Source organism: Drosophila pseudoobscura, chromosome X, assembly GCF_009870125.1.
Source record: "Drosophila pseudoobscura strain MV-25-SWS-2005 chromosome X, UCI_Dpse_MV25, whole genome shotgun sequence".
Classification (NCBI taxonomy): domain Eukaryota; kingdom Metazoa; phylum Arthropoda; class Insecta; order Diptera; family Drosophilidae; genus Drosophila; species Drosophila pseudoobscura.
The window spans coordinates 10,124,264-10,151,237 of NC_046683.1; the positions used below are offsets into that span (position 1 = coordinate 10,124,264).

General features: G+C 46.9%; 1 protein-coding gene across 2 annotated transcripts in view; it reads left to right on the top strand.

The window, feature by feature from the left end:
• Positions 1-26,974, top strand: part of Lim1 (LIM homeobox 1) — a 50,030-nt gene that overhangs the window by 18,624 nt on the left and 4,432 nt on the right. The window contains exons 3-5 of one of the 2 annotated variants that reach the window (XM_001354948.4): positions 338-564; positions 19,469-19,659; positions 19,820-20,038. In XM_001354948.4, the coding sequence (XP_001354984.4) occupies positions 338-564; positions 19,469-19,659; positions 19,820-20,038 (637 nt within the window). Of the gene's footprint in view, positions 1-337; positions 565-2,991; positions 3,081-19,468; positions 19,660-19,819; positions 20,039-26,974 lie in introns of those variants that run through there. The other variant, XM_015186369.2, reaches the window with a different exon arrangement.

Here is a 26,974-nt window from a genome sequence, read left to right on the forward strand (position 1 = left end):
AGTGTTTCCAACTCTTATTACAAACGTATATTTCCCATGAGAGAAAGTAAATAGTAAACAGTAAAGTAATGGTATGAAAGAGTGCATTCCAACAAAGTTCCTTTGAAGTTGCAATGTTGTAATGGCAATTTTGAGTGTTTTTTTTGATGGAACAGTGCTTGAATAATACTTTTGAGTGATTTCCGTATTGGAATAGTAGTTCTGAGTGTTTCCAACTCTTATTACAAACGTATATTTCCCATGAGGGCTTTCCAACATAGAACTCTTGAAGTTTAAGTGTTGGCATAACTGTGGATAGGTCATAAAAATGATCCTCGTTTCTTTTCTTGTGTTGCAGACGCTATGGAACCAAGTGCAGTGGCTGTGGCCAGGGTATTGCGCCATCGGATCTGGTGCGTAAGCCGCGGGACAAGGTTTTCCACCTAAATTGCTTCACATGTTGCATATGCCGCAAACAGTTGAGCACCGGGGAGCAGCTGTACGTTTTGGATGACAATAAGTTTATCTGCAAGGACGATTATCTGCTGGGCAAGGCGCCATCCTGCGGCCACAATTCACTGAGCGGTAAGTACCATCCCAAACAATCCATTCACACGACACTAATCGGGGTGGGGCTGGGGCTGGGGCTTGGACTGGGCAAGTCATAAATTCTGGGCGGCACAGCTCTGGGGCTCATCTTTGCTCATTAGAGGAGAGCACTCAGAAGAGGAGATTGCTGGTCTGCTGGCTGTGGTATCTGCAATTTCCATCAGCAATAAATACACAATTACGCACATGCTTTTGGGTATATTTAGGCACAAATTTGTGCCCGGTTGCCCTGGTCACACCACCCGAACCAGCACCTTCACCAGAACCAGCACCAGCACCAGGCCAGACCATACCCACACATCACGCACGCAGCCAGAAGAATAACAATAACATGGCATTTTTTCTACAAATATTTTAATTTCTAACGCAGTTGTTTGCACTAATTGTTTATCGTTTGCGATAGAAATATTTGCCATTCAAATTACCGTGGGAATAAAAGAAGCACCGGACCGGCCATTCTTGCCTGCCATTCGCTTCGCCTTCTCTCTCTCTCCCTCTCTATCTCCCTGTGGATTCTCTCTTTATTTGTTGTTGCTGATAATATGCCCATTGTTGATTTTTGGCAAAGTTTTTCCTATCATTCTCTGTCTCTCTGGCCGCTGCCTCTCTTTCGCTGTTTTCTTTTGTAATCCTAAAAAATATTTGCTACATTTTTGGGTTTCCGGCAAGCGAGGAGTCGCTTTTACAAACCCACACACACACGCACAATTTAAAGACAAAAGTCAGAGGCTAAATGCTTGGCAAATATTTACACAAAACGCATAAATAAAACACGAGTCGCATGCATAAGAAAATAGAACACGCACACACACAGTCAGAGAGAGTAAAAGGGGGAGAGGCAGTGAAACGGTAATCTTGAGCTCAAGTTGTAGAATCGCTAAGAAGTTCAAGAATTGATCTAAGCGCCACACAAACTGTGGAAATTGCCATAGAGGCGACTTGCCCTCTCAAACATTACATTTTACCAACACTGGACATTTGATTCATTAACCAACACTGGTTAAAGGCACTAAGTGGTTAACCAACACTGGCAGAAGTTTTCCTTAGTGGTCTCTAATAAACATTGACGATTCATACACAATGTTCCCTTTTTTTTTTTTTTGGTTATTGTGCCCCACAGTTAAAGCTTTAGTGGCGTCCATTTCCCTTTTCCACACACATTCCTCCCGAAAAATTCAACACACAAATGAAATGAAAGAATGAGAAGGAAGAGGAGCAATAGGAGCAGGAGCAGGAGCGGGAGCTGGAGCAATCGGAGGAGGCCGACTGATGGAAAAACGCATTAAAGCCAAAAGCAGCTGCAAAATGCAAAAACCCCAAAGCACATTCCCTCCATCCACCGCTTGACGGCTTTTGTTTACCCTTTTTCCATTTTTTTTTGTGTGTTGTTTTTGTTGCACTCGACGGGCAAAAAGTTTTAAAGGATATACCACGTACGCGCGTACCAGAGGCCAAAGGATGTGCCAGTGGATGCCAGTCTGCCTGTATCTGTACCTGTGTCGGTGTCTGTGTCTGTGTGAGGGATGTGGATTAAGCTTTAAAGTTGGCGCTGTGTGGCGCATAATTATTTCAAGTTTTCAAGCAATTAAAGAGCTTTAAATGGCGGCATGCATGATGGGTGTACCATGTGCATGACATTCCTGTCGTCGTATGGTGGCTGTCATACGCAGCAACGCCTCGTCTCGCCACGCCGCTTGTTGTGTGGCTTCTATTTCCACTTTTTGGGATGCCATTTCCCTTCTGCTTTCTCAGTTTTCTCAGTTTTGGGGACGAAAAGATACCGAAATGCGGCAAAATATTTTCGTAGCATACTTAGCGGCGTTAAATATTTCAACGCTGCCATTTTTTTTCCTGCTCCTTCCTCCCACACGAAGACAGAGAGAGAGAGCGAGAGAGAAATAACAAGAGAGACAGGGAGACAGAGAGCGGGCAAGCGACTGAGAGCGAGAGAGAGAGAGAGAGAGAGACTCTCTGCAGCTGCGCAGACTGCCGACTGAGACAGCGGCAGCGACAGAGACAGCGACAGCGGCAGCGGCAGAACAAAATGGCAGCCGAAGAGAGCAGCCAGTCAGGCCCTTCCCCTGCCCAAAAAAGTAGGCAATACTTTTGCCAGCTAGCTTTTGCGGCTCTTCGGGCCTTTCCACCAATAATTATTAATAATAATTATTATTACCATTTATTTACCATAATTTTTCGCACACAAAGAAGGAGAAACCCAAAGAAAAATCTACGGCCGGGTCTGCTGCCGCTGCTCCTCCGCCGTCGCTGCCGCAGCGGCACGGCAGCACGGCAGCACGGCAGCACAGCAGCGTCTCGGCCGCTGTTGCTGTCGACGACGACGACGCCTGGCGACGCAGCCGAGCAGCGCAGGTCATTAATGTTTTGATTTTAATTGCGTTAATTACGTGCAACGGATTTTTCACTCGTGCCCCAAAAAGACACCGCTCGGAAAAAAAGTGAAAATCCCCCAGGAAAAACGCGTCGGCAAAAGTGTTAGTGGGCCCCACGGCATCGGCGGGGCGGGGGGTGGCGAAACAAAAAAAAAAACAGAAACCCTACAAATTATGATGGAAAATAACTCAACGCAACGAGAATTTTCCATAAGAAAACACACACAATTTTCTTTGGCATTTTGTTGTTGTTTTGTTGCTGTTTTGCTGTTGTGTGGCGAGGCTTCAATTTATGGCTTGTCAAATAAATTAAACTGTTTGCCGTGCGATAAAAAGACGCAACAATGAAGTGGCGGAGCGTGGGGGCACCGGGTACCAGGGCAGAAATGGAGCTTACAAAATGCGACATAAATCATGCCGGAGGCCATGGCAAAAAGTGCAATGAAGTACAACATTTCCGATAAATGAAGGAAGCCAGCAAATAGAGGAGTAAATATAGAGAGAGGGAGAGATAGAGTGAGCGGGAGAGAGTAGAGAGAGAGAGAGAGCGACAGTATAGAGAGTGTGAAAATCTCTTAAAGACGCTTGTACTTTGGACTCTCGAGAGCCATACCATTGAAATCACATAGAATTTACTTGAAATACATAAAATGTGCATGGAAACCCACCCTTTTTCATTGCTAAGTCACACTGGGAGAGAGAGAAGCAATGCAATTGACAGCACATATCCATATGTACTTCATTCCTTTCCCTTCCACGCTTACATGTGAATGGCAAACAGCTGTTTTTCTGTCTACAGGGAGGAACACAAACGAATGCCAATGATTCATAGGAGCGTAAAGAGTTTTGACCACGAGGAAAGGACTGATTACTGGAGGGAAGAGACCTCCTTCTATGCTCTGATATCCATTTCCTTATCCGACATTCAAATGTATCCCTCCTTGCTTCGGCTCTCACTCTCTCTTTGGGTCCTAAACTTTCCTGAGTTATCATCAACACTTGAAATGACTTACAGCCTCTGGCCTCTCCTTCTCCATTTTAGGGATAAACACTTATTATAATCGTGCGAGTGTTCTCTGTTTCTGTTCCCCTACAATTGGGGGGGCACATAATGACCCTTAAACGACCTTAACTCTTCGAGTTTCCTTTATTTTGGAAGGGATACTCATTTTCTGTTGTTATTTTTATGATGCCCAAAATTTTTATGAACCACAAGGGCTGCTCTTTCTCTTTCTCCTGCTCCTGCTCCATATTCATTTTCTCTATCCTGTTCTTTCTGTTGCTTTATTGCTCTTTTATCGTGCGTAGTCCTGTGTTTCATTTTTGTGGCTCTTACGCCTACTTTTTTTTTGCCTTAACAACAATAAAGGCTCCCAACGCTCTCTCTCTCTGGCAAAAGTTTACTTCTTTCGAGTGGCGAAAAGATAAACAGATGTTCCATTCCGACATTAAAGACGGCTTTCAGAGGCAGGCCTCTCGTGGGCCTTTGATTTTTTGATCGAAAATGCCTTTATTAATCGATTTTTAATCGATTTACAGGCCTCTTCCTGATGCGGTGTGCCATCATCAAAAGTACTATCTGTTTGAACTCCACTACCCCTTCGCCCCGCTCCAGAGGGGCACTGTTTGTGGCTGCCACATGTAGCATATATGCCACAGATTTACGGTTGTCATTTTGTCGGCTGGTCACGTAATATAGTACTCTCCTCTTCAATGCCCTACACCGTAAATCGGTGTGGTTTTGCTGCTACGCCCTTGGCCACACGGTCATGCCTCATGCCTCATGCCACATGCCACATGAAACCTCCTCCTCCTCCTACCGCTGCTGCTGCCTTGCGGTTGCCCATTTCTTCTTCCCTTCTAGGAGTTTTTATTATTTTTTATTTTTATTTTTATTTGCAGTTTCTGTGTGTATTTTTTTTTCTTTTTCTGCAGCGATGGCAGTTTTTCCCTTCTGTTTTTCCTCTGTTTTCTGGTCGAGTTTTTCGTTGTGTCTATGATTATATACATATTTATATATATACATATATACCAGATCCGTGTATATATATTTTTATTTTGTTTTATTTTCCTGTTTTTTTTTTCTTGTTTTCTTTTGTCAGAAAAGTTTATGGCAACTGGCTGCTGGCTTGTGGGGCCTCTGGGGTGGGGGGCTGGTGGCTGTGGTCCAATCTGAACCTCTCTCCACGCCCCTGGGTGTGTGTGTGTGTGTGCGTGTTGACCAGGCCAAAACAAAATCAAAAAAAAAAATAGGAAAAAAAAAGCGAAAACCGTTAAAGTTTATTTGACATTTACTTGGGCTATTTTTTATTTTTATGACTCTTTGGGTCTCGCTTTTTTTTCCCCGAGACGCACATTGACTGACCACAATGCCACACATGCCCCCTGCCACATGTACCGCCTGCCCCCCACCCCCCCGCTGCTCTGCAGCCTCATTTTTTATGATTTCTCTCTCTTTGGATCATAAATTTGCGGCTATTTTGGGGCCACGAATTTAATACCCTACCAACCGTTGGCTGGGGCAAGGGGGGCGGGGGGCAAGGTGCATGCCTCACAGAGAGCTTTTCGGCTTCTAACGCCTTTTCAACGCATTCGTAAATCATTCGGTCAACTATTTTCCATGATTTGTAGAGGTGGACAGGGCGCCGAACTTTTGGCTATGAGTGTGGCAGAGACTCTCGTCTGGGAGTGTGTGTGTGGCAGAGACTCTCGGCCGTGGCAGAGACGGCGGAAGTGTCGCCATTTTCGGCTACCGGAAGTAAAGGGCAAAGAGGAGCAGGAAGGATGCCCATAAATCAAGTGAATAATCGAATGCGTACGAGTGAGTGTGTGTTGAATACCAAATACCAAATGAATGCCCAGCGAAGAAAAGGAGAAGGCCAAAGAAAGCTGTTTCCAACGATTCCTCAGAGTGGAAATATATTTTTTTCACCTCCAAGATCGATTGAATTAAATACCTTTGCTTTTGGCATTCATTCTTTTCGATTCATTTCGCGCATTCAAAGAACATTTCGAAGAAAAAAATAAATTCCAATCATCATCACCAATCGACAACAACCTGTCTCGTGCCCCTGCCCCATATCCCCTATCCCCTGCCACTGCCACTGCCACACTTGTCGCTGGGATATGGTTTATGGGGCATTTGCCGAAGCGAACGACTGGCGGGTCTTAATGACAAAACTCGTAACCAAAACACAAAACAAACAACACAAAAAAAAAGGGTCTCTCCCCAAAAACATTTTAATGTCTAACTAAAACGAGGGACAGAGGAGGCGGGTGTGTGGGGGGAGGGGGGGGGGGGCAACGTGTGTTTTGATGATGTGTTGGGGCACAAATTACGACGAGCGACGAGAGGCGTTAAAACTAGAGCAAAGAGCGACTCTTGAGTGACTCTTGACTCTCGGAATGAACTCTCGTAACTCCCCGCCATAAATCTCCAATCAAAAATTGAGTGCCCCGTAAACTGTTACAATGGCAAACGGGCTGGTGGGCATGGGGCATGGGGCATGCGGCAGGGACAACTTTTTGATGAGCAAACAAAACACGCCGAAGAAGTCTTTGATAATGAGAGAAGAAAAGAGAGGGAGAGTCTGGGAGGGGCGGGTGGGGGTGGGATATCCTCATAAAAATAACCTTTAAGTGCCGCCACTTTAAGGAGTTTTCGGGAGACAGAGAGAGAGATTTATGGGTACTCCCAGCCCCCCGTCCACCCGCGGAAAATCGTGTCATATTTCAAGCTTGGTCAAACATTTTTCACCAATAAAACAAGAGCGAGGGAAAACCCCAAAGAAAGCGAAAGAAAAAGCGATGCCAGCGGGAAAGAGGAGCAGGAACAAAGTAGCCGCCTTTGGATACTCTTTTTGGATGCGATCTATGGCTACTTTTCCTACTCCGCGTCGTGCAGCAGTGCCCCTCGGTCGAAGGAATGGAAACGAATTTGTGGCCTTTCCAATAGGAACATCCTCCACGAAGAGGGTATCCGAAAAGCGTATCAAACGACAGACAGAATGAAAAGCGAAAAGAAAAGCCCCACCGCGAGGCGTGGATGCCACCTCCAGAGATGTCGCTGACAAACATGGCGCACCAAAAAACAGAAACGGTGGCAAGTGGGGCGGCAGAACAACCCCTCCTCGAGGGCTCCATCGAGAGATAAGCAGAGAGACAGCGACAGCGACTGCGACAGCGGCAGCAGGCACTCGAAAAAAAAGGCGGGCCAGAGGCAAAAAAGCAAGCGAGATGGCAACAATCGAAGCCAAAAGAGAGACAAACAGAGAGCGAAAGAGAGAGTTGGTCTGTGAGAGAGAGGGGGGCACCATCATTCTGGGGGATGGCTTCCTTTTTTGGCGAAGGATTTGGCGGCGTTGGCGGCTCACTGAGAAAACAAAAGCCCCACAGAAAAAAAAACCAAGAAAAGCAAACAGAAGAAAAACCAGAAAAGCAGAAGAGGCGAAAAACGAAACAAAAGAAAAGAAGTGGATGCTGAAGTACAGCGGGGGGGATGTCAGAGGGTTGTGGTTGCCGGCTGGGGGTGGGGGAGCGGGGGGGTTTTCGGGGGAAGGCACAAATCCAACTGTCGAAACCAAAAGCACGCAAAAACTGCTGCTGCTGCAGGTGGCATTTGCCCCAAAGGGTGTGGGGGGAGGGGGAATGCCACATTTTTCGGGGGTTGGCTCTGTGACTCTTAAGGGTGCGACGTCGACTGTGAATTGAGGTTATGTATACAAAACGGAAACGGAAATGTGGCAGAGAGTGTGGAGGGCTTTGTGTGTCTGTGTGTGTGCAAAATGATGTCTGCGAAAATGCCAGAAGGCAGAAGTATAGATGCCAGGGGATGGCAGGGGGTGTGAAGCAGACGGGGGGGCGGCGGAGAGAGAGGAGTGTAGGAAGCAGGCTTTTCCTGACTGTCGAGGGACTGGCTTAAGGCTCTCTCTCTGTCTCTCTCTCGGCCTCAAAAAGCTTAGAAATACTGAAATCGATTTCGATTCTCTTATTGTTGCCCCAGCCCCCCAACTCCCCGCCCCTCTTTGGCTTTTCTTCTGGCTTTCCTTTTGGTTTCCCCCCCTTCTCTGTCCCCCTCTCTGCCATAAATAACACAACAAACAGTGGGGAAAATGGCGAAAAATGGAATCTCTCTCCCGCTCGCTCTTTAAGTTTTTTTTGTTGTTGTTTTTGTATATTCTGTGGCAACTTTAAGTTTCGCTTTTGGGGTGGATTCCGCCTCCTCCTCCTCCTCCTGCTCCTGCTCGTTCCCTTTTCTGTTTTTTCTTATCGCCTGCGTGGAGATCTTTGCCATTGGCTCACAGACACATAATTCATATATAAATAGGATGTATACTGGCACTGAGGGGAAAAGGACTGCGGAGATGGATGGAAGAACTCAATCCCTTGGAAAACTTGGGATTTGTTGATGATTTCGTTGAGGATTGCAGTGGCTTTTGGTTTTGGTGCTTGTATTGGACGGTGTTTCACTCCACGAATAGGTATCCCAATGCTGAGGTACGTGAACTTCAACGCAAATGGAGGATCTAGTGATTTGCGGGTGTCGGGGTCACCACTTCAGAGACACGATGGAAACTTTCTTTAGCCAAAAGCGAATTGAACCCATCGAATATCTGAGTATCTGTTCGTATCACCTGCCACAGCCAGCAGTCAAGCGCAACACCGAAAGACCGAAGCGCACTTGTTGGTTGGCTGTGGGGGGTGGGGAGGGTGGGGTCACCAAATGGTGCAGCAAATATGTGGCACTGACACTGGCACCCCCGCCCCCACCAGCGGCGCGTCTCTTAACCTGTTCCACTCGCAAAGTTTACGACTATCGCGGCGTACACTCGTAGTACTCCAAATTCGAGGGGTTTTGCTGTCGTCTGTTGTTGTCTTGAAAGCCCGCACTTGGTCGAGCATTTAATGTTTATTTTATTTTTAGTTTGGCTTTATTTTTTTACAGCCACTTCAAAGCTATTTTTAATGGGCTTTTACCCAACAACCGCCGACCAGCGACGGCAACGACGACTGCAGTTGGGTTTTTGGAACGGAATGGAGGATGGCGGATGGGGTTTCGGAAGGGGGTCGGTGTACGGGAGACGAGGCCAAGACGAAACACACACACTTTTTTTTTCTTCTTTTTGTTCAGGGCTGACTTTGGTTGTCGTGGCACCTCTCTCAAAAGGTTTGCGTAATGCGCGTGAAAATAAAGTTTTTTTTCGCTTGAAAAATACGTTAAACAGGCGGCTATAAATGACATAACAACGCAAGCAACAAACACCTTCAGGACCCGAGATGCGAGAACGGCGAGAGAGAACTTTTCCACGCATGAATCACATTGGAAACCGAAGCCGTAGCTGAAATGTGACTCAAAGATCCATTGCATCGCTGACTCAGACACAGACTCAGAGCCAGAGCCGGAGCCAGACGACTCCATGGTCTCCACGATAAGGTCTCGTCTCTCTGAAAACCTCTCAAACGATCTGGGCGGGGCGGGACTGGGCGGGGCAGGGCAGTGGGCCAAATGGCGAAAATGAAAACTGGGTCAGGCCTCAAATGAATTTTCATGCCACAACGAAACACGAAACACAAAACTGCGACAGAGTTCTGTTCTGAGGAGAGATCGAATGATGATTACTGCGGTCGCAGTCGGTGGCTGGGAACTACGTGAATCATCTGATGTTTTCTGATCTTAGAGAATAAACACAAGAAAAAGGTTATCCACAGGCAGGGTGAGTGGTGACCCCGATGCAGTAAATACTTTAAATGATGTTCCACTGCACTTTCGATTGGGATTGAGTTAATGTTTAATCTTTTCAATGAAATGAAGTAGGCAGAACTTGTTATATAAGTTACGACGATGTGTTGTATGGCAAAAAGTAAGAAAATCATGGGGAAAACTCCGGAAATACCATTCTGTCTTGTCTTTCTGTGTTCCGGCAAGTCGAAAAGTCTCTGGCTCCACTCCATTGCCCACTCCTTTTGCAAGTGGCAGCCACTTGCTGTTGCTGCTGCTGTATCCCCTCTCTGCCGTTGGGGCACAGCCACAACTCCCCATCAAATGCACAATTCATTCGCGCATAAATTTGCGCAGAGATTTTTACAGCTGCAGTCGTAAAAATCACGAAGCTGTGACAATTTCACGGGCGTTTCAGTGCGCCATTCCCTGTCCCAGTCGCAGTCCGTGTCCAAGCGTTCCCCGTTCCAATGCCAAAGCGTTTCGTTTCCTTTCGGTGCCCACGGGCCGGCGCTATGCAAATGTCACAAATGATAAACGCAATAAACATAAATAAATAAAAGCTTCAGGAGAAGAAAAACGAAAAGAGGGAGCCGCACCGCACCGGCCATAAAGTGTTCGGAGGAAGATGAAGTTGAAGTCGGGGAATTATGAGGAGGAACAGCCTTTTGTTGCTGCCTTATTTATTAGTGTCACAAATCGTTGGAGTTAATGCCCCTTCCCCAGTCCCCAGTTCGCCAATCCCCAGCCCTTTCCCTTTCATCTCTGGAGGAGGCTCCACTGAGGAGGCTCTACCCTTTTTTCGGGCAGTTTTTGCCCTACAAAAAGAGTCTGAGCCGAGGAGTGCTGCTGCATGACAAGCGCAACGTATAAATGAAGGGAATCCCAAATGAGCTGTGGTCTCAGGGGCCACCAGTTTGCTCAGAATAGTCGTAGAAAATATCGCGCATCTTTGAAGCGATGCCATCCGTCCCCAGTGGCTTTGGCGAGGGTATCTGTGTCCTCTCGTTCCGTGAAAGGTAAATGCACTGCTCATTTTTGTTCCTCTCTCCGTGTGGGTCTGCACGAGTCTTATGTGTTAATCGATTTTGTTGTCGCTGTTGTTTGTGTGCCGGTTATTGTGGCTGTTATTTGTTGCTGCTGGTCAAGTTGTTGTTACCCCGTTGTTTATGGCCCCAACAATAAATTGTTTGTGGCCCCTTTGTGCGTTTTCTTCCGCTAACAAATTTGGACTGTGATTTATAATTTTGAACTTTGCCTCTCGTTCTTTTTTGGAATTTTTTGCATGCAATCCATCAACAAAAAAAAAGAACAAAAATATGTCAGAAATCTAGCAAAAGAAAACACAAAACAGGCTGACAGACACACAATTTATGGGGCAAACAAAGAGAGGGACACCACGGCAGTGGGAAAAGGTCGGAAAATTCGCTTTGAAATTGATATTTTTTTGACAGCAAACCCAAAATATCACAAAAAGAACACAAGAAGGCAAAGAAAAATCAATGGAAAAAAGAAAGGGGAATGGGAACGGCAACCGAGGAGCACTGCTGCATGATGCGCAGCAAGTATTAGGGAAGGAAATCTATTTAGTCTTGAATATTAGCGAATATTATGATGGGAGTTCATTCAAAAGATCATTTTCATGGGGGAGCATTCGCTGAAGATCTATTAACTCTCCAATACTAAGTATCGTATAGGCTATGCCTCTGACAACTAATTTACTTTCACTTTTCACCCACACACCGCACCGCAGAGCGGCACCGCACATTGCAAAGGCAAACGCGTGGCGGATACTACATATTTGGATAATCCCTAGGCCCCGCTTTTGCGGAAGATCAGTGACAGACAGATCCCGAGCCCGTTCCCGAGCCCGAGCCCGTTCCCGATCCCGTCACTGGGTTTGGTCTTCTGGCTCGGCTCTCAATAATCAGGGCCCTTTGTCATGACCACAAAATCCAACCTCAAGAGTGGCTGCTGCTGCCGCTCGTTCGGTTTCTGTTTATAATCCGTAAAAAGATCTGTTTTACAAATCCCCTGACGGTATGGCTGCCTCGCTGGATGGATGGATGGATGGCTGGATGGCTGGATGGATGCATAATCTAGGCGCGCTGATCTCTGATCTCCCTCCGATCGCGTGGGCAGGTAGACAACGAAAATTGTGTCGTTCGTCTTGGGTCTTGTGGGTCTTGCGGGTTTTCTGGTTTTCTTGTTTTCTTTTTTTTTGGGTTCGATGTTCGGCTTAGGCTCGCTTTTCGACACTTTGTTTGGCACGGTTTAAGCCAATTGTTAATCGCGGAATGGCAATGGCATTGCCAATGGCTGGAAAGAGCAGAGCAGCCCGGTTTCAGACTCACAATTCAGCATTCAGATCCAGAGGCAGTGACAGGGGCAGAGGTAGGGGCAGTGACAGGGGCAGAGGCAGGGGCAGGGGCTATAATCCCGATTGACAAAAGTCAACAAAGCGCATCAATTCATTTGCAATTCATGCAGATGCCACACTGTGCGTCGCTGGGCCCGGCTGTGTGTGTGTGTGGTCGTCGCGGTGTCAACATATTTGTCAGGAACATGACATGTCCCATATAGGATAGGGATTGCTGGGACTGCTTCTTGAGGCCTTGGGCTCTGATTTTGGTCATTTAACTATAAATTGGCTATTAAGATGAGGCCGAAACATCTTCGTTGCTAATGGAAAGTATTTTCAAGGCTTCCAACTTGATTCTGGCAAAAATTCATCACAATTACACGAGAGTTTACCATTGAAGAAACTCAAAGATGACGCAAACTGCTCCTTTATGGTGCATTCTTAAGGTGCATGCCTCCCCTAGGGTCTAACTTTTCCGCAATAGAAGCAACGACACTTGTAAGTTCTTTAAGGAATAGATTTCTAAAGACTTTAAATTGAAACTGTGTAAAACTCATCCATATCGTATGAGAGTTTACCATTGTAGAAACGCATAAATGAAGCCAATGGCTCTTTTGGACTGGATTCTTAAGGTTAAAGAGTCAAAATGTTGATGTTTAATAAAATATCCCTTAAATTTGTGTACAAATTGTGGTCTTGGGAGTTCTTTAGTTGAAATTTGTATAGCTCCTTCCTGCAAATTCCTGCCATTGAGGAAATAAACCAAAATGAGGTAAAACCAGCGGCCTTCTTGTTTCATTTGTTGCCCTTTGCCTGTCTGTCTTTTTCCATTCATTTGTGGCCTTTCCATTCGTTCTTTTTCTTATCATTTCTACTTCCTTCTGCTTCTGCTTCTCCTTCTCTTTCTATTCATTTCTTCGTTCCTTCTTTAACGACGCCATTTTGTTGATGCCCTGCCTCCTTCTCCTGCTCCTCCTCCTCTACTCTGTACTGTTGTTGTTCCTGTCAGTTGGTTCGTCGCTCAGCAAAGGAGTTCCACCTTTTGGCTCCTGTGTTGCACGGGGTCCTGGTCCTCGTCCTGGTCCTGGTTGTTGTTGCTGCTGCTTTTTGTGTGGCAGGCGCGTTGAAATGAAAGAATAACACAACAACACAGAGAGCCACAGAGCCCGAGAGAGAGAGGGAGAAAGAGAGCTACAAAACACAATAAAAATAAAAATAACAAAACGCTTTTCGAAAAGGAGCCCCTGAAAAGGAGGCAGGGTGTAGGCCTTTCGGGAAAAGGCGCAACTTTGGTATCAATTTCAGGCGCAAAGGAAAAAGGATATTGTGTGTGTATTTTTATATATAAGAAGCAACAACAACAACAACAGCAGCAGGGAACACAGTTTTAAATATAAAACAGGAGCAGGAGCAGGAGTCGGGCAATGGCAATGGAAATGGAAATGGAAAACAGTGATCCCCGGATCCAGGAGGCGAAATCCTTTTTGGCACAGCTCAACGCGTTCGACGGTGGTGTGCGGCCGCCTCTCCGCCCGGCAATCCTGTTGCTTTAGGCAGGAGATACAACAACAACAACAACAACACCAAAAGGACCAAAGAACAAGAGAAAGGGTCCTTGCCGTGGGTTCTGGATTCCTGTGTTCCTGTAAAACCAACAACACAACAAAAAAAAAAAGGATCACTTTACAAATGCCCACAAAATGCGGCCGGTTTTACTTGTCGCTTGTGGCAATGGCCCCTGCCCGCCGCTTGTGGCATGCAACATCCACACAACACAGGCGGCGAGGTAACAGAGCGTACTCTCCGTTTATCCAACAACAGAAAACCAGCCAACCAACCAACCCCTTGGATGCCCATTCGCTCGTTTGAGGCTGAGGCTGGGCCATTCATAAGATATTCAGTTTTTTGTTGTTGATATTTCTGCGATGGTTGGAATGTTTTTGTAGCCGTTGTCTTCCGTAATGCCAATCAAAACAAAGAGTTTCTGTGGCATTATGGCAGGGGCAGGGGCAGAGGCAATGTCTTCCATTCGATACTTTTGGCGGCGGAAGGTTTATTCGCCAAAAGGACCATGAAAACGATGAAGGGAAAACCCAAAGCAAAAGTGTCTGAAAAACTTATGGAAATTCCCTGAACAGTTCACATTGTAAAACCTTGCCGACTCCATAAAGCGTCTTTCCCTCTCTCCCAGTGTGGCTGAGCAGTTGAGGCCCTGTACCGGGTATCCAGATGTCGCGGTACGTGTGCCTCTACTCGTTGTTTTTTGTACATTTCAAAGTCCATCAATGCTTTGGAGCGTCGTATGTCTGTGGCATTTAGTGGCACCGCATGTCAAGGTCACAGGGAGAGGGAGAGTGGGAGTGGAAGCGGGAGTAGGAGTAGGAGACGCCCCTCGGGTCATTGGTAATGAGTGTCCGAAAGCTGTCCAAAAGTTGCTGTGTTCAAGTTTCTGCCTCATCGTCGTCGTCGTCGTCGTCTTTTGTGGCAGTTTGCACTTAATTTCTATTTGTGTGTGTTGCGTGCACAGACATTTAAAATTTATAGACAAACACACCCTCCCACCCGGAAACCCCTCCCCCCCCCCCCCTACCTTCATTCTTGCCGCAACTCCTTCTGCTCCCCGTGCCCTGATTTCGTGCTGCTTCATTCAGTGGAACTCTTGCCCCTTCGGTTTGAGACTCTCTGGCCACTTGGCATACTGCTCAGTCAAGTGGAAACACACAACCCCCTGGCTGCCTCAAGCCACAGACCACCCCGCCCCCGCCCCCCTTCCCCCCCAAAAATGGGGCTCGGTTCCTGCCACTGCCTCAAGCTGGAGTTGAACGAGGACAGAGGGTGGGACGACTCGCTCTTCATGCTTTGATGCGGCATTACAAATTGTTGTGGCATTTGCTGTTGTTGCACCCTCGCAAATAGTTGCACACACACACACTGTCACACACACACACACACCCACACAGGCAAAACATTTGTTTAATTCATTTGTCGTTGCCTTGGCTTTGGCTTTGGGCTCCCAAAAGTTTCCAGAACCTCTCCTCACGGGATATCTGTCTCAGGGGATTCCGTCGGGGTCCGCTGCCACCGCCGCCGCCGTCGCCACCGCCGCCGCTCAAAGTGTCAGAAACAGTTTTTGAGTTGAGTTTTTGTGACTTTGACTTTTGATGATGTTTTCAGTGGATGGAAGGAGTGGCAGGGGCCGTAGCAGGGTCTGGAACTTCTTATTGTTTGGCACTTTTGAACTAAACAATAAACTTCGTGAAGTTCCTACAGTTTAAAGAAGGCAAATCCTTGGGCAACACAAGAGGTGAAGCGAAAAGGGATAAACTTTTCATATCCGAATACTAAAGATCAATTTTTAAATGCCCTATATCTCAAGTACTGGACCCCTTAAAGAGTTGAACTCTTTTTGGTTATGGTTTTTATCAAATCCAGTTTTATTCGAGGCCTTTTTCGTATAGATCTATAGTCGTTTAACCATTTAAACAATTCTCAAATGAGGTTAAGAATGTTTCAAGTATAAATGATCAAGGGAATATTTGTCAGACCATAAAAATAAAAGTACGGATAAAGAGTACGGTTGAAAGAAGGCAACACCTTTTGGCTGCGGAATACTTAAAGTATAGTTTTCGCAATTCCATATTTTGTTTTTTAGATATCTTCATGAGTTGTACACCCTATAAATGGGATTCTAACATCCTTTTGTTTGATTATAGAAATTTTCACTAGAATCTATGGAGATTTAACCGTTGCCAAAAGCATAACATGCTGTTTAGATAGGGCTTTTGCTATAGATCTATAGAATCGTTGGAATCGCTGAGGATTTAAGCACTCCCCCACTTCCTTTAGCCGCTGAAACACTTGTCAATCGGTTATGGGATGTCCAGAGATGGAATTGCATAACATTTTTGCAGCCGATGACACTTTTTGCTTGCATAACTGTCATGTGTGGCAAAAAGCAGGCGAGAGAAGAGCTGCAGACAACGCTCAGATATTCACGAATACTCGCACATGAATGTGGGATGAGAGACAGGCAGTCAGGGGATTAGAGTCGTCGTCCACTAAGCCGCGAGATCGGGGTGCGGCAGCCTGCATCTGGTGGATGGGAGACTTGTGGCAGCGGCAGAAACGTCAGCGAACGTCAATGCGGATGGCATTCAATGTAAATCCCACAGCCAAGACGGAGACCAAGAGTATCTCTATCTGTATCTGTATCTGTATCTGTATCTGTATCTGCATGTGTATCTGTGGCTCTCCTCCTCCTCGCTCTCTCCCTCTCAATGGCTCTCATGCATCGCGTCTGTCCCGTGTGTGTGACAATTCAAATCAGCAACGCACTGACAGGAATTAACCTAATTTTACAGCCAACAAACTCGAAGAACTCCTCTCCGGCTTCCACTCCACTCCACACACTCCCCACACTCCCCGCACTCCACGCGCGTTGCATGAATGGAAGAGGCAGGAACGATGCGACGGCAAACGACTTTCAGAATGCGCTCATGTAGAAAATCCAGCGATCTGTTCCACGTCCCATGCCGCATTTTTCATGCCGCACTACGTTGTGCACTTAATAGTTGCCCATAAACACGAAGGAATCCCATTGCCTGGCTGGCTGCCTGCCTGCCTGCCTCCTTGTGGCATGCTACTCTGTGGAGCAGTCGCCAGAGTTTTCTTTTCTTTTCTGTTTTGGGGGAGAAGCAAGGTTCGCAGTGGAGTCGATTTTTCTGCATCGTGAACCACATGATGCAAAACTAATTCGAAATTAATGTGTGTGCGCTTTGTCTCTGTCGATTGGGGGGTGGAAAGCAGGGTGGCTGTGCCAGTGGCAGTGGCACCCTCTTCACCCTCACTGCCGCACCCAGAGGAAGCTGTTCCTGCCGCAATGACAGGTAGATTCGATTCACGTGACACAACTATTTCCGCGTGGGTGGAAGAGCGGGTGCCATCCTCGGAAGCCAATTGGATACGAGCCCCAGGACTGCCCCATGGGACACAAAAGGGAGTCAAAGCAAGACCTCTTCTAGAGGCTCCCATCGAAGCTTAGACCTCCCCTCCTCAAAGAGAGAGAGAGGCATTGCCGCCGAAAACTGTTGTGTCGCACTTGCGGCTATGCAAACAGCGAGGATGCCAGCCAAAGGATTCCCAGGGCTTCCGCGGGGGATTCCATGGGTCAAAGTGATGGATTCATGCCACCAGGCCCTGGCAGGCGCCTTTGTTTACTTAACTGCCTGTCTGTTTGCTCAACTGTCAGTCAGAAATGAGGCTGGGACTGGGACTGGGACTGACGCTGAGGCTAAGGATGCTGCTGCACTTGTTCGTCTTCCTGTCGCTGGCTGGGATGTTTGTCTAGGACAAACAGGACAACAGCACGGTACGGGGCGCCCCCGCAGAGGTTACTGAAATATTTTTCTAAGCGGAAAAATGAGTGTTTGAACTTTTGTATGGCTGCCACTGCCACCCCCTTTTCGGCGAGGGTTGCTGCTTCGAATGGCATAATTGCTATTGCTACAACAACAATTACAAACAACAACTGCTTGTGGCACAAGGCACAGGAGGGGCAGAAGGGGCTGAAGGGCGGGTGTGGCAGGAAGGCAGGAAGGTCTCTCTTGCCGCGCCGTTCCTGTGGCAGGAACGGTTTTTGTGGCAATCAAATGAAGTGTTCCTGAATGGTTTTCAAAGTTAATTTGAGTGATGCTCTCGAGAGCGACGAGCCGCTGCTTGTTGCAAGCTGTTGTTGTTGCTGCCGCTGCTGCTGCTGGTAGTGACAACCCTCCACCACCCCCCGCCACCCCCCGCTCTGGTCTCTGGGTCGCTGGTCCGCGTGTTTATTAACATGTGTTTACAACACAACTTGAAGCGTCCTGCCCCCTCCCATATGGAATCGAATCGAAGAGCACCAGTGGCAGTGGCAGTGGCAGTGGCAGACGCACCATTTGGGGTTGGGTGGGTTGTGCGGCATGTGGCACACGCGAGCAAAGCTAAAGCGATGCTGGTAAACACTTGAAATTTCCGTTTCGTTTGTTCCATCGGTGGTTGTCGGTCGTCTGGTCTCTCTGCGGGTCAATTGTCCCAACACAAAAAGCGAGGACTAAGGGACTTGTGGCAAGTGGCCACAGAGCCGCCATCTGATGCACAACTCATGCAAATGATTTGCCACAAGACGGGGGCACCCAAAAGGAGTTTAGGAATGGAACTGGGATTGATCCAAGGTTTTCTTGGGGAAATTTTTGGAACGTTAAAGCTCGCCAAGCCAAGCCTCTGCTGGAGACTCTGGAGATGATGCCCCAGCTGCCAGCCTCAACGGATGATGATGGTGATGGTGACTGCCAGGCAGGATGATGACTGTGCCTCATCATCATTACGATTATGGCCATGGTCATCATAGCTCTCGACTCGACTCGACTCGTCTCGTCTCACATCAGCCTCATCCTCATCCTCTCATCTGTGAAGCTCAGAATGCGTTAAGCTTTGGATCTCCTGGCGCTAGTTTGACAGGTGGCAGGAATAGGAATAGGAACTGGAATAGGAATGGAGAGAGGCACCTGGGTCTCAGTTTAATGGGTTTCTGTTTCTGTTTCTGTTTCTGTTTCTGTTGCTTGCAACCTAATTCGCGGCATATGCCCCTTCAGAGCAAGCAACCCCCTGGTGGATGGATGGATGGATGGGATGCACATCGGTCTGTCGCTTGGTCGCGTCTGGTGCGGATTAGATTATGCATAATAAAGTGTAATTTATTTTTGGCAAGTGCCTGCCAGAGAACTGTCCCAAGGGGTCTCTCGGTCTCTTGGTCTCTGGGGCTGTCTGTCAGGTGTCCCCCCGGGGACCAGTTGCGTGTGGCTGAGATTCGAGGGTTGTGTGCTTCGATGTCTGTGACGCAAGATAAAGACAATCGAATCGAGCGATTTCTATGAGTGACACGTTTCAACACACAACGCAACGCGTATCTTCTGGCTGGTGGCAGGTCTCGTGGCGCTTATCTGGAGCAGAGAATGCAGCAGGCCGGAGCCGGACGGAGACGCGTGTCAGCATTTTGCATGGCCCACAGATCAGAGACCAGGCCCAGGCCCAGGCCCAGGCCCAGTCGAGTCGAGGCCCTAATCAACTTATATAGGCATCAGCAGTTGACACGTGCCCCAGTGGCAGCAGTGGCAAGAATGGCTGTGTGGCAGTCAGCTACTTAGACCATGAAATGGCGACACGTGACCAAAAAAAAGAGAAGAATCTGAGCGTCGTTTACGGCTTATACCCGCACAAATATTATTTATTGCAATTGTATTTTAAGTGCCTCTCAATGGGTGGAACATGGAACAACCAGAACCAGAACTAGGAGGACGACCTACATAGTCCTCCATCTGCCATTTGTTAAGCCAATTTGTACTCATCCTCTCCTCTCTCTGTGCTCGCTTCTTACAGATTCATTAATGGGCTCGGCGAGCGAAGACGATGACGATGATGATCCGCCGCATTTGCGGGCCACGGCACTGGGATTGGGCGTACTCGGACCGAATGGCCCAGACTCAGCGGGTGGACCGCTGGGCACATCGGATATATCAGTACAAAGCATGAGCACCGATAGCAAAAATACCCATGACGACTCCGATCAGGTAAGAACGAACGGATCAGAGCAGATCTGATCAGTCGATCATTAACTTGTTGCTGAATGGGCTATGGGCTATGGGCTATGGGCTATGGCCTCTTGGGGCTCTCGCTCTCTTGATTAATGATTGCCAAATGATTATGAGCTTCACTCTCTCTCTCTTGTAGGGCTCCTTGGATGGGGATCCGGATGGACGCGGCGATTCACAGGCGGAGAACAAAAGTCCCGACGATGCCAATGGCTCGAAGCGTCGCGGTCCCCGCACCACCATCAAGGCCAAACAGCTGGAGGTACTGAAAACGGCATTCAATCAGACACCGAAACCGACACGCCACATTAGGGAGCAACTGGCCAAGGAAACGGGACTGCCCATGCGCGTCATACAGGTGAGCAGTCCAACAGTACTGAGAGCACGGCGGACTAGACCGGAGTCCAGCGAAATCCCATTCGCTGGTGTTAACAGGGAAGGGCCTGTCAGCTGCAGTTCAAAGCGATTTGTTCTGCTCGAGAAGGAGTGAGGCCTCAACCGAAAATCAAATGGAATCAGGAGTCCATCCAACAAAGGGATGCCTGGAATGGAGAATCTAGGGCTAACTCACATTTCAAACCATTGAACCTCCTCTAAGTGTCCGAATAAAGATCTGTCTTTTCTGTTTTTGTTAGTAAACAATTTTCGCTTTCAGTTTGAGAAAGTTTTCCGTTTACAAACGATATTTGTGGTATATTTTGGGCTTTGATTCCATTGAAATACCACAAGATAAACCCTTTTTTGGAGACAGGAAGACACAGAAATGGGTTAGACATTGCTTTAACGACGACGACGACGACGACTATGTTTTAGTCCACTATGCGGCCCCTAAGTGGTGTACCCGGGTTCGCTCTGAGTCGGGGTTTCATCAGCATAAAAAAGGCATAAATTAAACGCGCTTTGACTGGCAAATGTTTAAACTAAAGCAAACGTGGTCACCGCTCCACTGCTATACCAAGTAAAACAAACAAAAAACCAACAACAACAACAAGAATAAAATCATAAAAAATAGTCGGACGCGATTTTTCAACGTTGTGCCGCCTTGCAACGCTTCATTGCTTTGGCCTTTTCGATGGGCGACCAAAAACCAAAACCAAATACAATAAAAATAAAATTAATGTCTGTCCGAAAACAGAGCGAAAAGCGAACGGAACGAGTGGGGCGGTGGCAGTTGCGGCAGCGTGGGCGTGGCAGAGCATTAAAAACGGAAGTTCAATGCTCGGAGAGTGAAACCTTTTTCTTTTCTTTTTTTTTGCCAAAAAGATTGAAATTCCATACAAAAAATCCGACATGGTGAAGGAAAAGGAGAAGGAGCCTACCCTCCCTCGTAACAGTGAGAAGCGCAAAGAAGGGCGGCAAAATGTTAGCTAACATGCAATGTTAGGTAACTGTTAGCTAACATGCAATGTTAGGTAACTGTTAGCTAACATGCAATGTTAAGTGCATGTGCGAGGCGATTAATCGCATGGAAATGAGTCTTTCGTCGGCGGCTTAGGCGCATGTATGTGATTAAGCCTCGCGGAGAAGCTAACAAATTGTGCATAATCCAAAGTGGATATCATAATCATTATCCAAGGCAGTCGACTAATTGCGGAAGTGTTTTTAATTGGAGGCAAAAGACAGCGATTCCCAGACAAAACTCTGGATCTCTGGATCTATCCATCATCTGGTCGGAGGTGGGAACCATCGACAGCTAGCAAACTAGCGAGCACCTCCTACACGGCCTGAATCCTAATCAAGTCCTTGCCCCCCTCCCCCGCCCCACCCAGATGGTGTGCTGCTGGGCTGGGCTGTCAAGGATATCCGCAGCATATGTTCTGGATCGCTCAACAACATCATTAGGATCGTGTTTGCCAGAACAATGGGAACAGTGGTTGGAATGTAGGAATGCACCTTGCACCTTGCACCATAACCATAACCACAGCCGTGCAACAGGTTATCCCCCTCTGCTTGCCACACAGCTGTTTCAACCAAAAAAAAAAAAAGAAACCGATTCGAATTCGAATTCTAGTGCTTAACGGGGATTACGCATGTGCAACGAGCCATTGGGATGCTGTCTGCCCCGTAAGTCTCTTGGCTTCGGTGTTCGGTGCTCGGTGTTCGGTGTCTGGCCCTTTGATGTGTCATTGGTTACAGTTAAAGGATATTTAGGCGGCATTCGTTTCTTCTGCCGTGTGTCCGATTCTTTGGGTTCTGTTCTTCTCGAAAAGGCGACAAGTGTGACACAATCAACACCTCTTTACAGCATCTCTCTCTCTCTCTCTCTCTCTGTCGTGGAACGGGTGCCTGTGCTGTGTGCTGTGTGGTGTCCCTCTTCAGATCTAAACGAAAGTGACAAATGCCAACAAGTTGAAGAGGAGGCAACAGGCAACAGGCAACACCAAACAGCATCAGATCTTAATCGTCTCACCAGACGATGATCGGTGCAGAGCGAGAGCGAGAGCGAGAGGGAGGGAGAGGGACATCTGGGAGCTGTCAGCGGCAGGGGAGAAAACATTTGCATCTTCATTAAAGATGTGTTGCTGCACACTGCATATTTCAAGCATATCGAATGTCCCCCCCAATATATGTGCACTCGAATAGGGAGCTTCCAGCTGATTTCCATGGAAAGTAGCACCCACTTTCGGCGGCCGAAAACTCTCTACTTGTCTTTGAGTAACCCGATCCCGTGGTGTCATCAAAGAGTTTTCTGAGGAGTTCGTCAGCAGCTCATCAAGTGAGCAGCAGGGGATGGACCGAGCGGGAGAGAGGTCCCAAAGATGTCAACAGGGAAATTTGTACAGCTCAACAGCCCCCTTACCCCCAGTCCACCAGTCCCCCGATCCCCCCCCATTCGAGTCGAGTCAAGTCGAGTGCCCGCCTGCTGTGAGTTTTATAATAAATTTTACAACAACAGAAGAGCCACAGAAGAGCGGGGCAGGGCAGGGGGGGGCAGAAGCAGCAACAGCAGCCACGAGGGGGCATGACACAGAAAGAAAAAAAGAACTTCTTAAGAACTTTTGCCGACGTCCCGCGCCACGGGACAGAAGTTTAGTTGCACGGGGGCCCCACGTTGGGCGCCAACACAAACAATATTCCTCCCTCCTCCTCCAACCCATCCTCTTGCTCCTGCTCCACCTTTCGGTCTTCCCTTTACTTCGATTTCGTTCGCCTTGCCTCGAACTTTGACATGGAAGAGGTTGAACGGTCTGTGGCACTTCAAAGGTAGTCATAGATCAAAAAACTTGACCAGACTCCAACGACCCGCAACAACAATGTGGCGGGCTACAGTGCGGGGCAGTGCTGTAGAACAGATCTAAGAGATTGAATACGAATTTAAAGCCAATAAAGGTTTTCTATTCAATATCGAAAGGGTTTATTTAGGTATTTTTTCAGTATTTTTTATAAGTAGTTTCCTGAATATTTTTTATGTTTACTAAAGTCTTTCTTTAGACAAGTTTTTTCATTAATTTCGGTATTTTTTAAGGTATTTTTTCAATATTTTCAGTATGTCATAGTTCTAGTCCGACCGAAGGGCGCTGTTGCATAACGCGCGAATATTTTGTGATTATTCATAGACGGAGAAGGAATTGTAAATGCGAATGAATTGCGAATGAATTATATTACTGCCACGCACTGTCGCAGACGCTCACTCATGGGGCCGCTTCATTGTCATTCATTGCTTTGGGGCCCAAATAAAACAAAGAGAACAAAGAGCGGGTACCCCATTTGGATAATTGATAGATAGATAGTGCCACTGCCATATAGATATGCTGCTGCTGCTCTCGAATCGATCCATTCAATCCATTCAAATGATGAACGTTCTCAAGATTCAAGAAAGACAACCAACCTGTTGTCCCCCACTATACTCGTAGCACTGCCGTGGTTTCTTTTTTGTGCGGTGCTTACGCTCCATTTAAGCTTTGAAAAATTATAAACAAATAAAAACAAATGGGATATGGGAGATCGGGGCTCCTCCGTCCGCTGGGGGGGGGAAATCACACAGTCGACGAAGCGGCTCAACAAATTTTTAATGTGGCATGCGCGATGCCTGGCGCCACAGTCTCAGATTTAGAGCCAGATTCCAGATTCAGAGACAAAGCCAGCCCCCAAAGCGTAGCAGCGTTTGAGCCGCAGATACAAAGATACACAGATACACAGATACACATGCGATGCGGATGCGAGTCGTCGGACATTTGTCAAGTGCCGCAGACAATGCAGAGGCGTTTATTTGTCAACCGAATAAAAACACATATTCGAGAGCATTTCCAGCCCATGATTTACATACAGTCGCTCGTCGTTTTCCCCCCTTTTTTTTATCAGAGCCAAGATTTATAATAATTTTTATTTGGACTTGGCTTTTTTTTCTTTTCGGGTCGGAAGTTGACAAATTTGTTCAACTTTATTTTCGTGTAGAGTTTTCGTTTCAGTTTTCAGTTTCTGTTTCTGTTTTATGGCTCTTTGATAGCCGAACTAATTAGTCAACAGAATATGTATCTTCAGACGATGGTAGTCCCCCCATTAATTGAGCGGAAACTGTTTTGATTGCATTGACATTTGGGGGGGGCACCACACAAAAGACCGCAACTGCCCAACGAAATGGTGACCGCAAAACTTGAAAGGAGCCCACAAATGTCCGAGTATGCGTACCTCTTTCCTCAGGTTGTTGCCGATTGAACCATTCACAAAAGGGCCACAAAAGCCGCTAATTTAACGCATTTACTTCGGATTGGTAGATTGTTAGAGCCCAAGGGGAGGGCAGGGGATAAATGTATGTATATAGTGGTTGCGGCGCCTGTCCGTACAACATGACATGGCAAATGCCCCGCGAGAGGATGGATGGATGGATGGATGGCGGCTGGAACATTATAATTTCAACAACTCATCAACTTGCTATTAATTTCAGTTTGAGGCGCCAGCTACCAAATACAGAAAAAACAAACCAAACAAAACCAAAAACAAAAAAAAACAAAAAGTAATTCGGAATCGAAACCCGCAGCATTTTTGTGCCGCCTCATGCAAGGAGCTCTCTTCGGAAGAGTAACACCTACTAAACTATGGGCACCAGCAGCAGCAGCAGCAGCAGCCGCCGCCTGAGATACAGATACAAAGATACACTTTGTGGCCCGAACAGAGCAGAAGTTAATTATCTGTTAACTCTTACTTGAGGCCAATTCACGCCTCAAAAGAAGGAATGAAAAAGAAGGCACAGGGCTCAGGGCCCAGGGATAGAGATGCGGTAGTCATCAATGTACGATAGGGCGTGACAGCAGTATTTTTTTTTTTTTTTGTTTTTTCATTCGATAAATGCAAATCATCTACCGAATACGCCGCTTGAGGTCATCCTCTCATCGGAGGTCTCCGCTGTCCGCTCTTCTTGGTCTTTGCAACAAAAGGATTGTCCGCACCTTTCTTCTCGAGTATCTTCTCTTCTCCATTACATGGTACTTGAATTGTTAATAAGCCATACATCATTATTCTTCTTCCTCTTTGGGCCTGGGACAGAGTGATGAATGGACTAATTTGTTTGGGGCAATACTAATGATAGTTGTGTGTGCTCGGCATGATATGTAGTACTTTCGTAGTTTGGGCAGACACTCATGAGGATACATATGTATCCCATAGATGTAGTTTCTTATATCAAAAACCCTTCTTATTGGAAGCTTAGTATCCAGCAAGTATTGCCTTGAGGGGTGGCCGATCCATAAAAAGGCATCCTAATTTTTGGTATTTAATCGGCAGCAGTATTTTGTTGTATTAAAGGTCTTTTCTAAGATTTTTTCCATTTCCCAAAGCTTTATATGTGGTATGTTTTGTTTTGTGTGTGTGTGTTTTTCAGTATTTTTTCGGTTTAACCAAGCTTTTTCTCTTGGTATATATTGATTTGTGTGTTTCGGTTTTTTTTCAGTATTTTTTGTTGGTGTCTTTGGTTGTTCTTTTGGTTTTTCTAAAATATTTTCTTAAGCGGATATTCATAGATATTTGTCAGTATTTTTTCAGCATTTTTTGCAGTATTTTTTCGGTTTTCGAAGGTCTGTCCTTGGGCTTTTATAAGGATAAACCTTATTGATGTGTAAACCCCATTGATACCAAAAATGTGAGCTCCTTTTGTTGACCAAAAGTTCCAACCGCTTCTTGGAAATTCTCTACCAACTATTTTTGGGGGTGCTGGGGGGGGGTTTCGGTGTCGGTTTCGGTTTCGGTTGCTCTATGAATGCCGTCGTTGATTAGCCTTTTAAAAATTGTTATTGCCACAACACACAACTCGTTTGGGGCACCATTGTGGTGGGGTCTAAAGACAAAAAAATTAAGTAAACTTTGTTGCTTTTGGTTTTTGTTTTGTTTTTGTTTTTGTTGTTGTTGCTCTCTCGGTTTTTTGGCAATTAAGCGGCGAGTAGCAACAAACAATAAAGGCAACGTGAAAAGGCAACAATTCGAAGCAAACTAACAAACAAATCTTGCCGCATCATAGCAAACTAATTTAACAAATGGTAGCCAAAGCAATCGTGCCACAACAATGGGGCACATAGCAGAAATACGCGTATGCGTACGCGTACGAGTACGACTAGCATTCGGAATGGAACCAAATCCCAAATCTCGATTCGAATCCCCCGAAATCGAACCACATCAAATCATATCAATCAAGGGGGTGAAGCAGAACGTGACACACATTTGGTGGAGCCCCTTGGTCGAACGAAAGAACGAACGAACGACCTCTTTGTGGCAAGCAAGCAAAATGAGCAGCCAGCCGGCAGCTTGCAGCCGCCCCCACCCCCGCCCCCGCCTCCGCCCTCTGATGTCAGGAGGAGTCGAAGGTGGGCAATGAGGGAGGGGCAAGTAGGAGGCCAAACGCGCTGCCGTTTAACATAATTTGCTATAATTTTCAACACAATGGATGGATGGATGGAGTGGAGATGGGCATGGGCATGGGCATGGGGATGGAGAGACCCCAGAGGCCTTTAAAGCCGAGAGTCGGGATTGGGTAACCCTTGGGGCTCCCGGTGGCTCCTCCGCGTCCACCCCCCCGCTCCCACCCAAAAGCTCGCGCAATAATCATTTTGTCGAATGAACGGCACGGGAGATGGGGGAGCCCTCTGATTGCTACCATGCCCCATGCCCCATGCCCCATTATGCTACGTTGTTTGCCCTTTTATGTCAGAGCACTAACCTATAATTTAACTAAATGTTCAAATGTTCAGATGTTCGGATGTTTGGATGTTCTGCCTTGCCGCGTGTTCAACTTAGTTGCCCCTCACCGGCTCTGGCTCTTGCTGCTGTTGAAAGCTCGAAAATTGGAAACAAATTTCGGCTCAAG